This window comes from Camelus ferus, chromosome 13, assembly GCF_009834535.1.
Source record: "Camelus ferus isolate YT-003-E chromosome 13, BCGSAC_Cfer_1.0, whole genome shotgun sequence".
NCBI classification, from domain to species: Eukaryota; Metazoa; Chordata; class Mammalia; order Artiodactyla; family Camelidae; genus Camelus; species Camelus ferus.
In genome coordinates this window covers 57,026,976-57,040,809 of record NC_045708.1, presented here as the reverse complement: position 1 = coordinate 57,040,809, position 13,834 = coordinate 57,026,976, and the positions used below count along the sequence as shown (strand labels likewise).

Here is a 13,834-nt window from a genome sequence, read left to right as displayed (position 1 = left end):
TTCCAGTGTATAGAACACTATCATTTTAGAGAAAAAGATGTTCAGAAAAAAGGAAAGAAAAATATAAGAGTGTCAGCAAGAGCTTGCATAAACATAAACACCAATATTTGGCATTTCAATGCAAGCTACTCACCAGTCGAGTTACATAAAAAAGCAAATGACCTTATCTGCACACCACTGTAGACATTCAGTCAATTGATGCAATCAAAATTGCATCTTATTTCATTTTATTTTAATTCATATGTTACCTCTTTCTAAAATTGTTTCAGTCATCAGTTCAATCACTACATATTTGAGTACTTGTATTAAACTCAATTTAAGAAAAACAATGTTTACAAACAACTTTCTCCTAATTAAGGCAGAAGAAAATTGGAGAAGACGGGTATAGAGAATAGAGAATTGATTGCCTGCTACTCTACTTCTCAGATGACCACTATTGACAAGTTTATATCTTTTTAATTTCTTTTTTCTTATGAGCAAAAGTGTAAAAATTGGAGTCATCTTCTATGCATTGTTTTATATCTCACTTTTTTCACATAACTTTACTGTTGAAATTTACTTGAGTAATAGATATTTTTCTACTTTGCTTTCAATGCCCATTTAATATAAAAGTCCATAATATGACTAGAACATGCTTTCCTTAACCAATCTTTGTTATTGGGTATTTAGGTTTTTTCCAACAGGTCTTTTTCCTTGGATGCTTTTAGGTCTGATTCAAGTCTGGCACAGATGTTTCCTTTTCTTTCTATCTTTTTTTTTTTTTTTTTTAAGTAGGGGAGGTAATTAGGTTTTTATTTATTTAATGGAGATACTGGGGATTAAACCTAGGACCTTGTGGCAGGGATATTTTCATATTCCCTTTCTATCCTATGGTTCTTTGGGATAGAGCCCCTCCCACAAAGCCTATTTAACCCACCATATATGAATTTTTCAGTTCATGGCCACAAGCTACACTGCTGCAATATGTTAAAAAAAATGACTTCTGTCTAAATTATCCAATGAGATATTCTTACTACAGGCACCATCATTTAGAACCCCAAAAAGAACAAGAATAGGAGGTTTCATTATCATGGAAAGATGTCTAACTCTTCTGTTTACCTATTTGGTTTCCCCTTTGCTTAAATTTCATCATTAAATGTAAAGGATTTTCCAAATCCTTGACACTTTCAGGCCTCAAAGTCTTATATTTGAACAACTACAGGTATCTTAGCAAATTTCCAATAAAAAAGTAAAACCTTTCTCATTAATATTAATCTTTACAGTTAAGTAGTTTTTAGATCCTAATTATTGTTAAATGCAAAGCAACACTATAAAACAAAAATGAAATTTAAAAGCTAAATCTGAACACATTTTACCAAATTACATTTCTTCATATGCATGCAATAATTTCATATCCTCATAAATGAGTTTTCACTAAGCCATATATCATAAAAGTTTACATGTCACCAATTAGACTTCATGTATATGAATCCACATAGATTTTTCAAAATTGAAAGAGTCTCAGTTGTTGAGTGCTTGAGTTGTTTCTAACTGTTCACTAATATAAAAAATTGTGCAGTGAACATCTTAGCTTTTTTATTCTTCCAAGTGATTTCTTCAGGCTAAATTACCAGAAGTGTAAATTCAGTATCACAGCATACAGACACTTCAATGTATGACAAAATGCTTTTCAAAGCAATTATGTTGTTACCAATAGGATGTGAGTTCTGCAGTTTCCCCAGCATTGTACCAGCAGTGACTGTTACACTTTTCAAAAGGAATTCTAATTGATGGATATAAAGTGATCACTGGTCATGGTTTTTAACCTGTGTGTTTCTAAGGGCTGCTCTCTCCAGAGCTATGTGCAGGATTCTCACTTGGTGAGCAGGCAGTCAGAACAAACAGATACATAAATAAAATGGGTCACTCCAGAGCAATTTTGGATCATTAAGACATCCCTCCTCTTCCAAATAAAAGATGATCTAGGGAGTTGACACAAGTTTGTATCTCCTTATCTCAGAGTTGGTGTCATCATCACAATGATTTAACCCAACTATTTGAAACTGAAGGTCAAGTTTTTCTGGAGACTAACAATATTCAACTTAGATTTATTTGATATTAGGGCTATTATAAACTATGACAGGGAGAAATGTTTGTTATGACACTATTTATTTTTATATGAGCATCCTTTATACCAAGAGTCATAAAACATTTTACAGTGATACATAAGCTAATGGTCCTTGTAGAATGCTGATTTTTCAATGTTTGTTTAACTTGGGATGAAAAATTGGTTGTTTTATTTTCTGGCAGGTAACAGCTGACTTTCCAACAACTGTTAAAGAAAATAATCCCAGAGGTTCAGAAAGACCATAGAATCGGAACATCATGATTTACCCTCTCCTGGTGCGTCACACAGAACTGGGGAAATGCGACACTGTGGTGAAGACAAAGGAGGAGAGAAAAAGAATAGGAAAAAACAGCAGCCTTCATCAACGGGGAAAATCTGTCAACCAAGGAATATCTGTTCCCAAAAGAAGAGAAAAACACTCTCCTGTCTGTCCCCAGTGAGCGTGCAACTCCTCAGCTGCTTTCAGTGTATGTCTGATATAACATTTAAATGATAAAGTAAGACAATTTGAAGTTCACCATATCAAATACAGCAACGGCTCCCCAAGGAACAAGAAAGAAGAATCAACAGCTGTACTGCTGAATGCTTTAGGCCGGTAGTAGTATTTCCATAAATTAAATTTAAAACTGGCTGGCTTGCTTTCTTTTGCTCTTTCATTGAAGTCAAAACATCATAACTCCCCATCGAGATGATACTGACAGTTTTCAGATAGACTGCTTGGCTTTCTCTTTTCTTTTAGCCTCAGTTCCTCATCTTAGTGCAGACACTCTGGGAAATGCTTGCTTTCAAGGAAATAAAGGGTAGGTATGGTTCTTCTAAAACCACACAGACGTGACTCAGCTGGTCAGTGGTAAAGCCTTTGATTCTCCAAGGACACAAGTTCAAAATCTGGAATCAGGAGAAAGTCTCAAAGGGTTGTAGGGCAGATGACTCAAAATCTAAAATGCAGGCAATTCAGTGTTTCTTATTCACCTGAGGGTTTCCAAGGTCCTTTACTAATATATAATTCATTTATTCCTCCTCCTTCTCCCTCAAACTCCATGCTCTCTCCTCTTTTACCACTTGAAGGGAGGAAATCGATCCCAATCAGATTTTTTTTCAATTTATAGAATGCCTGCATTTTAAAAAATGTTTGAAACTTTGATTAGATCAAATACGAAGGCAGATGAGGTATCTGGCAAAGTTGATGGTGAAAACAAAGAGGCTTTGGGGGATGGAATGGTGGAAAGAATGCTTCTGAGTTAGATGAGGCTGAGTTCAAATCTTAGTTCTGAAGCTAACTGTGCAATCGTGAACAAGTCACTTACCCTCTTTAACTCCCAGCTTCCCCAACTATAAGATGTAATTTAGAGCTACCTCATAGGTTAACTATAATGACTAAACAGGACAATAATATAAAGTTTCTAACAGGATGCCTGTCTGGTACAATGCCTGGCACACAACAGACAATGAGTAAATGGCCGCTGGTTCTGCTATTGCTTTTGCCAGGGAATTAAATTATCACCCCATCCTTTTTCATTCTTCCCTGAGAACGCATGCCATCACCCAACTAGGACTCACAAACTAGGGGTTGGTGGCAAATTATTTAGCGCAGTGATCAGTTCTCTCACTCTTCCACAAGGCTCTTCCTCCCAGGATACTTCCCACAAAGCCTAGTGAACCAGGTGATTAACAATAAAGGCTATGACTGCTTCATGAGTCTTGATCAACATCACCCACAATCACAAGTATTTATTGAGCTTTTCAAGCATCTGTTGGATAGAAATAAAATATATTTGTAGGAACCAGAGGTTGTGGTTTTAAATATCTTTCCATATTGATTAATAAGACAGCTTCCTGGAAACATATAAAACTAAATAAGTCTTTTGAAATTGTTTCAACTGTGTCTGTCAGAAAATTAGCTAAGGCATAACAGGGGAACTGGAAGGGCTTAAAGGAAAGCATTAGCGTGAAAGTGCTGCTCAGGCAAGACAAACGACGCTGAAGGGATGATTTAGAAAGATGCGGGCAGGGTAGAGAAGCCACAGCTACATGCTGTACCCCAGGCTTGGTAGCAGTGAGGCGCTGGAGGAACAGGAGCAGGGGGAGTGGTCCCTGGAACACAGACACAGAAACAACCGTGTAAGGAGAGTGCCTGAAGGGAGCTAGGATTCTCGGTACAGCAGCAGAGCCTGCCGGGCATGACCTTGCAAAGAGGGAGCGGAGATACTAAATACTCTACCTCTCTCTTCTTCCTCCCCCTGACCTCCTGCTGGCGCAGCCACTGGCTAAACCCAACCAGAGAACAGACATCAAGAGAGCCCTGGGCTGCAATCCATGTGGGCCAACCTCCCAGGGCAGAGAGCAAGGTGAAGGTCATAGAATGGGCCTGGAAGGGCAAATGGAGGACCTTCAGTCTACCCATAGACCCAGACAAGATGAAACCAAGTCTTAAAGTGGGAAAGCTCCTAGACCAGATGATTCTTTGCAGCAGGGATTGTATCTTGCCACTTTGTAACCCTATTGTCCAACAATCACTTTGCTCAGAATAAGCACTCGCCAAATGTTTGTTTTTGGAAGAGCAGTATTGCTTGGGTATTCACTTCAGTATTGGATTTTTTTCAAGAAGAACATTTTCAATTTGCTGCTAAACCTATCAAAAGCTTGTCTCTGCAGAGTCATAGAGAAATATGAAAATAGACAAAGTGACAAAAGTTTGGCATGTGAAGTCAAAACTGTCTTATCGCCAATGAGCCGTGCAAGGCAGCTCTGCACATGAATGCTTTCCGCAGCAAAGTCTGGCTCCCTCAGAGCAAGCTGAAGTTTAAATCCTATATTAGTGCTATTGACTGATATAAATGGAGCCCCACAATTTACCTAAAGCAGCAGTGCTTTCAGGTTAACGTTTGGAGGAGCACATTTAAGGGGTACAAAATGAAATAATTCTGTGAATCTCAAAGTTAAGCCTCCACTATTAAATTTTTTTAAACTTTCAGTGTTTTTCCTATTAAAATTCTCCATGGTACTTTTATTTTTGATCAGACAATGTTAAAATAATTGTACTGGGATTAAACTTCCTAAACCTTGGCCATAATTTTCACAAAAGCTGACTAAATATAAAACTTTAGGAACTGTTTAAGCAGGACAAGTGATGTTTGGTCACAAGTCACACACTGGGATGTCATTAAGGACAGTGTATTTCAAACAGTAAGCAATAAACTTCACATAGCAATCTAGTATACACTCAGATATATGCTGGGTCACAGTATAAAATGTTTCTCTTAGTGCAGATGGTGGTCAAACATTTTGAAATACAATTTCCTAAATGTCAATGTGGCATTTGCTCTGCTTCAAACTTGCCTTAATATATGATATTTAATCAGTGCTACTGATACATATGAACCTTCTATTTATCCATCCATCTGAAACAAATACAGTGTCTTTCTAAGTCCCATGCATACTGATAAATTGCATGCTCTTCTGATCTATTTATTTCTTTAAAAAATGCCGACTGCTACCCACTAAATTAATTTCAAGACCCACTAATGAGTAGAGGCCTACAATTTTAAAAGGCTCAATTTGGCTTAGCTTACATATAAGTGCCAACTGTGAAAAATAAGAAAGTACAAGGCAACCTAAAAAAGAAATAATGGGGACTGAAGAAACCATAGAGAAAAACAACAGAATCATTTATCCAGGGACCTATGGAGATGGCTGGGCCCATTTTATATTAAGAGTTGGGAGACAGAACAGGAAATAACATATTAATTCACTCACATACACATTTTTCCCCATTAATTCAACGATTCATTCCACAGACTTTGAGTTCCTGCTCTGCGTTGTGTCCTGAATACAAAGAGACAGAAGACACAGCACGACACTAGATGTTCACAGTCTGCGAAGTTGGAGACAAGGGTGGAGATAATTCCTATATGAAGGACAACAGCTGCTTTAGATGTATGATATGCCAGGGAAACAGAAGACCGTGTGGCCAGCATGACTGGGAAAGTCAGGTACACGGCCCACAAGAGCTCATGCTAAGATATGCGAGTCAAGAACCTGCCCAGCTTGCCTTTTCAGGGCTTCAGTCAGGGTAACTGAGGTCTCAATCCTTTTTCTGCCTTCTACCACCTCAGTAACCTTGAACAACCTTCTGAGCCTCAGTCTCTCCATCTGTGAAATGAAAAGGTAATGATACCCAGCTAGTGGAGCTGTGATGAGGATGAAGCAGGATGATGTACAGTAAGGAGCTCAGCACAGCACCAGGAACCCAGCACACGCTCACTGCTGTTATCACTATCACCGTCAGCAGCGAGTTCGTCATTCTGCTTTCTCCCTCAAAGCTGGTGGCAAGAGCTCCCTTGCAAAATGGTATCCCGAATGACTGAACTTTTTGAGGCTGGGTCCCCCTGAACTTGTACAAATATGGCAGATACCCATGCTGAGACAGAGGGCAAGGCCAGAAGTCTTTAGAGAAGAAGGATGTGGGATCAAGGCTCTGATACGAAACATCACTGGTCTGGCGTATCTTCTCCTGAAGTTTTAATACTATTATCTGAAGTGTTTAACTGTGTGATTTTAAATATTTTGATGCTTTTGAGGCTTAAGGGCTCAGGGTATAGTTACTTAGAGATGACATGTAAAATAAGGAGTGAACAGTTATCAAAACGCAAAGTCTGCCATGGGCAACTACAAGGGGAGAAAAAATATAAAGCACAGCTCACAAATTGTGCCGAGATTCAAACTGATAGCCAATCATTGATCACTACGTGTTTCACAGCGTCAGAGGTGTCTGCGGAGAATGTGAACTACCAGCAGAGGTGGAGCACCGTGAGGAACAATTTTATAGGTGAGGAGAAAAAAGAAGAGTCAGGTTAAATAAGACAATGACCAATTTTGACTGCTAAGATTCAATGTCCACTTCCAGGTTTCCTAAGTTATATATTTTTGTGCTATGATCTTACTTCAATAAATATAAGATGCTCAAATAGAATGATCACAAACATTACTCCTACTCACCTGACTACAGAAGCCTAACCCACCCATGGTAAAATCTGCTACCACTCCTTCTACCCATTTACCCAAAATGCTTAAAGGAAATCAGAAATTCTGAGTCCCTGACCTAGTCACTGGATCTAAAATGTAATTCAGCCCCATGATCAGGCTAAATGTTTCCATTGAGAATGATTCTGACAACATGAAGAAGAAAAAGAAATGCTCTTTAAACACTCCATCTTGATTTTCCATCAAGATGGTGGAGTAGTAAGACCACGAGGTCGCCTGCTCTCATGATTACAACAAAACCACAACTGACTGCTAAACAACCACTGGGAAAAAAAAGACTAGAGCCTAGCAAAAAAGATCATCTTCAACTGGAAACATAAAGAGGGAACCACAATGGAATGATAAACAACTGCTGTTTATACTGTATACAGCACAGGGAACTATATTCAATATCTTGTAGTAACCTATAATGAAAAAGAATATAAAAAAAAGTATGTATATGTATGACTGAAACATTATGCTGTACACCAGAAATTGACACAACATTGTAAACTGACTATACTTCAATAAAAAAAGAATGCAAAAAAAAAAAAAAAAGACTCCATCTCTATGTATTAAATAAAGTAAATGAAAGATAAGAGGATGCTGGTTTGGGTTATGACCTTGTTACTGCTTACAGCAATTTCTAATGCAAATAAACAAGACTGAAGCCAGGCCCATTTAACAATTGTCTTTGAAGGCAATGCTGACTCCTGGAAACCCACAGTGCTGAAATTTCAGATGCGATAGTGGGGCTTGGCTCTGCAGTACGTCATTTATTTGCTGGAATCAAAGGTTGCCTTGTTTCTTGACAGACGGACCCAGGGGACCAATGATCAAAGGGAAAGAAATGAGAAAGGGACTTTTTAGTGAATAGCGGACAAAGAACTTAGCAAAATTTATCCTTGAGATTTTCCCAAGTTGTGTGATATCTAATACAATGACAGACCAGTAGCTTCCATTTTGTCTCAGGTTTTATGCTTAAAACATCATGGCACAAAGGCAAATACATTTTAAAAATGGGCAAAAGGTTTGACATGTCTCCAAAGAAGATATGTAAATGGCACATGAAAATATGCTCAATCTCATTAGCCATTATGGAAATGCAAACCAAAACCACAACAAGATGCCAACTCATATGGATTATGACAGTTATTAAAAAAGAAGAAGAAAAACAACAAGTGTTGACAAGGATATGGAGAAATTGGAACCCTCATACATTGCTAGTAGAAATGTAAAATAGTGCAGTCGCTGTATAAAACAGTTTGGCAGTTCCTCCATAAGTTAAACATAGCATCATCATAAGGCACAGCAATCCCACTCCTAAGTATATACCTGAAAGAACTGGAGATTGGTACTCAAACAAAACCTGTACAAGAATATTCAGAGCAGCACTATTCAAAATAGACAAAAGAAGGAAATAACTCAAATGCCCATCAACTGATGAATGGATAAATAAATGTGGTATATCTATTAAATGGAATATTATTCAGCCATTAAAAGGAATAAAGTACTGATAAATGCTAAAACATAAATGAACTTTGAACATATCATGCTAAGTGAAAGAAGCCAAACACAAAAGACCACATATTGTATGATTTCATTTATATGAAATATTCAAAATAAGCCAATTCATAGACAGAGAGCAGATTAATGAGTGAATGTAGGGTCTGGAGAAAAGATAATAAGGAGTAACTGCTTAAGAGATATGGCTCTTCCTTGTGTGTGATGAAAATGGTCTGACACTAGATAGTAGTGATGGTTACACATTCTAAATGTACTCAATACCACTGAATTATATGCCTTAAAATGATTAAAATGGGAACTTTTATATTATTTGTATTTTAACACAGACACACCATGGCAGCTCCAGAAGTTCTATATAGAGTTGAGGGAAGTGCTTAAGGGCAGAAACATGTTTGAAAGTGTCTAGAGGCTTTGCATCAAATTGTGTTTGCTATAAATAAAGGGGACCTAATCAAACTTAAAACGCTTTTGCACAGTAAAGGAAACCGTCAACAAAATGAAAAGACAACCTACAGGATGGGAGAAAATACTTGCAAGTGATGTGACTGATAAGGGCTTAATTTCCAAAATATACAAACAGCTCTAACAACTCATTATAAAATAAAGACAATTCAATCAAAAAATTCACAGAAGACCTAAACAGACATTCCTCCGAAAAAGACATACAGATGACCATCAGGTATATGAAAAGATGCTAATTATTAGAGAAATGCAAATCAAAACCACAATGAGGTATCATCTGTCAGAATGGCCATCATTAAAAAGTCTACAAATAACAAATGCTGGACAGGGTGTGGAGAAAAGTGAACCCTCCTACACTGTTGGTGGGAATGTAAATTGGTACAGCCACTTAGGAAAACAGTATGGAGGTTTCTCAAAAAACTAAAAATAGAGCTACCATATGATCCAGCATATATCCAGAAAAGATGAAAACTCTAATTTGAAAAGATACATGTACCCCAATGTTCACAGCACCACTATTTACAATATATAAGACATGGAAACAACCCAAAAGCCTATCAACAGAGGACTGGTTTAAGAAGACTGGTTGATGGAAGACATGTATATATACAATGGAATATTACTTAGCCATAAAAAAGAATGAAATATTGCCATTTGTAGCAAAATGGATAGACCCAGAGAACATCATACTAAATGAAATAAGCCAGACACAAAAAGAAAAATATTATACAATATCACTTATATGTGGAGTCTAAAAGTAATACAAGTAAATCTATATACAAAAAAGAAAAAACAGACTCACTGACATAGAAAACAAACTTATGCTCACCAAAGGGGAAGGGGGTGGAATTAGGGGTATGGGATTAACAAATACTAACTACTATCCATAAAATAGATAAGTAACAAAGATTTACTGTATAACACAGGGAATAATATTCATCTTGTAATAACCCATAACGGAAAAAAATCTGAAAAATATATACATATATATAAAAAACTGAATCACTTTGCTGTACACCTGAAACTAACAAAATATTGTAAATGAACTAAATTTCAATAAAAACAAAACCAAAAATAAATAACTGTCTTTCTAAGCATGAACATGGTTTTCACTTAGATTGGATATTTACTTGGGATGGCTAGAAGTAAGAGACTGATGGAGATTAAAGAAGAGAAAAATTTATGGGAACTATCCCACAGCACTGAAAATGTTAAAACACCTTATAGAAGTAGCCAATCTTTCCGTTTTAAAATAATCAGTATAGGATGCTATTCCTTGTAGTGGATGTACAAAAAATAAAACAGACTGGGTGCATTCAACCAAGTTCACATTTTGTTATCTGTATTTATTTAAATGAGCATAGCTCATAATTTCTGCTTTCAGTGTCACCACTTTTCTCCCCTGAATTATGGGAACACTGCTAATTTTCTTCTCTGCTCCCCTGGCAATTTAATTTTTTGGATAGCAACAGGGACCAAGCATGTCTACATACTTGTAATAAGCTGCTCCCCCCAGTAGCACACAGCCATTTCCATTCCACCCCATATTTCTCTCTATTAGACAGTGATGACTTATTGTCCAAAGACACTATTTTAATTTGTCAGACTATCTTGAATCGAAGTTTAAAAACAAGGAAAGGGAAGGGACCAAATTTCTCCAAACTGATAGCTTATAAGTTGTTTCTGTACAACTTAAGCAGAGGTATGCTCACTCCTAAGGATATTCACTGACATGCTAGGAGTATATAAATCCCAGAAATAATACAGTACATCTTCCTGAATTGTCAGTTTCTCTACATGATAAGGGATCTAAGAACATTACTTTTATGTTAAAACAGATACATTATGGAGCAAGATGCAAGATCCAGGTGTATTTTTAAGACTATACAAGACTTAGGAGAAATTTCTCATTGGCTTCCAGACACTGAAGGGACAAGTTCATGCTCCTCTGTCTTCAAAGCACTTTGTAAAGTGCAGCACACCACACAAATCTGCAGGAAAGTAGCACTGGGCATGCTGGTGGAAAAGCAGCCCTTACGGAGAAGTCACAGTCTTACTGCAGAAGCGTAGTGTGCTTTCAAGTTAGTTCACAAAGTGCTTTTACATATACAGTTCATCCAATCTTCACAATGTCCTTGTGAGGCTGGCATTTTATAGAGAAGGGTAAGGAAGCTCTGGAAGTTTAAGCGACCTTCATTTATAGGGATAGTAACAGTCAGACTAAGAATCCAAGGCACCCTAAAAGACAAAGCAAAATGCTGGGCTGAAAGAGGGATGGAGTATTGGTTCAAAGTACTTAGAAAATGGTCATGCAGCCGTGCTCATCCTCCAGAGGGGAGGCAGAGTTCTCACCTAGAGTAATGAAATAAAGAACAGTGGGCACAAACCTTGTAGCTGAAACTCCCAAACATGAACACTGAATGGCAAGGTCCTCAGCATTCCAACAAAGTTACAACCCCAGGAGACTGAGGGGCTTCCTGAAGAAACTGTATGACTCCTTAGAGTAAAACCTACATATAATGAATTGATTCCTCAAGAAAAGTTGGCTCAGCAAGGCCAAACTACCACGACATAGAAAGCTGAAGTATGCTGACATAGAAAACAAACTTACACTCACCAAAGGGGAAGAGGGTGGAATAGGGGTATGGAATTAACAGATACTAACTATTATCCATAAAATAGATAAGTAACAAGGATTTACTGTATAACAGGGGAATAATATTCATCTTGTAATAACCCATAATGGAAAAAAATCTGAAAAATATATACACATATATAAAAAACTGAATCACTTTGCTGTACACCTGAAACTAACACAATATTGCAAATGAACTAAATTTCAATAAAAACAGAAACAAAAGCAAAAAACCGTCCACCCAATACACAACTTTCAATCAGCTTTTATTCTCTGCTTTATTCTTAAACATAAATCAGCAGCAAAAGATTGCCATAAAATGGAAAAGCTTCTAAAATGAAAGCCAAAAATCAAGACAAACAGAAAAACAGGAAACAGTAAAAAATAATATATACACATAATATGTGCAGGAAACAGAAAAAGTGTAATGACATGATGTAAATAAAAAAGATACTGCACCCATAAAATAAGAACAGACTGTTAGGGAACAGAAATCATCTAAGAATGCAAAAGAGCACTTGAACAGGAAAAATGTAATAGCTGAATATTAAAACCTAATCATTGGAATATACATTTAAGTAAATCTGCCCAAAAGCAGAATAAAAGAACAAAGAGAAAAGAAAGAAGAAAAACCCAAAGAACAAAGCTTTATCTAATATAGGATTAACAGAAGTTCCAGAAAGAGAAATGAAAAAAACTAGACAGGATAAAATTATCAAAGAAATAATTTAAGAAAATTTCCCAGAGTGTAAGAACAAACCAGAATCTCCATATTCAAACTGCTGACTGAAGCATAGCACAATTCATTTAAAACCCACACTTAAGCATATCACACGGAAGTATCTTAACTCCAGAGATGAAGACAAATTCTTAAAGTTCCTAATGAGAAAAACATCAGTTTAGGCACAAAGGAGCCCAAAATTAAAATAGTATCTTAGGGAAACAACTTCCCAGCTAAATAATATTCTTAACAAACTATCAATCCAGTGTGAGGGGAGACTCAAGACCGTTTCAAAAAAAATGCAAAACAACTTATCTCTCTTATCCATCCATTCTTAGGAAGCTCCTGGATGATGTAATTCAGCAAGATGAAGGATTTACTAGGAAAGAGTAAGAAAAGGGTCCGGGAACCAGAGATGCAACAACAAACGTGACGTGTGGATCCTATAATGACAACTATGTGAGAGGCCCGGAGGACACCTTGTCCAGGTGTGGCATACGTTTGATACTCAGGAAAAAATATTGATGTGCACATGGCAGTGCTGACGGACTACTTAGAAAACTATACAAGTAAAAATACAAGGCAATTACTATCACCGGAAAAACCGTTTTTTAAACAACTTCTAGTCCAGAGTGGAGGCACACATATAAACTGACAGGTTTTTGTTTTTTTTTTTTTTTTCAATTGAGGTCCTGGGGGTTGAACCCAGGACCTTGTGCACTCTAAGCATGTGCTCTACCACTGAGCTATACCCTCTCCCACCCCAAGCTGACAGTTTTGATACGATGGGTTTGTCAGTAAGATGCAGGGCTTCTCAAACTTGAACATGCATCAGAATTACCTGGAGGGCTTGTTTCAACAAAGATTTCAGGGCCCCAGTCAGAGTTTCTGATTAACAGGTCTGGAGCAGGGCCCAAGAATTTGCTTTTCTAACTCATTCCCAGGAGATGCTGATGCTACAGGCCTGGGACCACACTTTGAACAGCACTGATATTGTTATGTGTAGGGTTCTCTGACACACTTGGACCAGCATGGGCATCAGAGGCTTCCTGGAGGAGATGCTCCCAGGTCGCAACTTAAATGGTTCCAACTAGTCTCTGAAGTTCTCACCAAGTTGGAAAACCATTTTCAACTGCTATCAAAGCTTATCAGAAATTCTGGATTTACAAACTAACTGTACATACCAACTACAGACAAATCAGCAGCTCTGTTGGCATTTTTGTAAGTCTTTGATTAATAAAATGGAGAAATGGAAAAAAAAATATTGCTTAAGAATTGTAGTTTGATGACCAAAATCTTCTGAGCTAGGGGTGACTGGGAGGAGCCCAAGTAAGTTTGTGGTCCTTGATCATACAAGGAA

General features: G+C 37.3%; 1 protein-coding gene across 15 annotated transcripts in view; it reads right to left on the bottom strand.

The window, feature by feature from the left end:
- Window positions 1-13,834, bottom strand: part of ST6GALNAC3 (ST6 N-acetylgalactosaminide alpha-2,6-sialyltransferase 3) — a 545,718-nt gene that overhangs the window by 195,570 nt on the left and 336,314 nt on the right. Inside the window, exon 4 of one of the 15 annotated variants that reach the window (XM_032494610.1) lies at window positions 479-2,995. The exons of the other annotated variants lie outside the window; for them this stretch is intronic. Within the exon in view, the coding sequence (XP_032350501.1) occupies window positions 2,989-2,995 (7 nt within the window). The 3' untranslated portion in view covers window positions 479-2,988. Of the gene's footprint in view, window positions 1-478; window positions 2,996-13,834 lie in introns of those variants that run through there. 15 annotated transcript variants of the gene reach the window in all.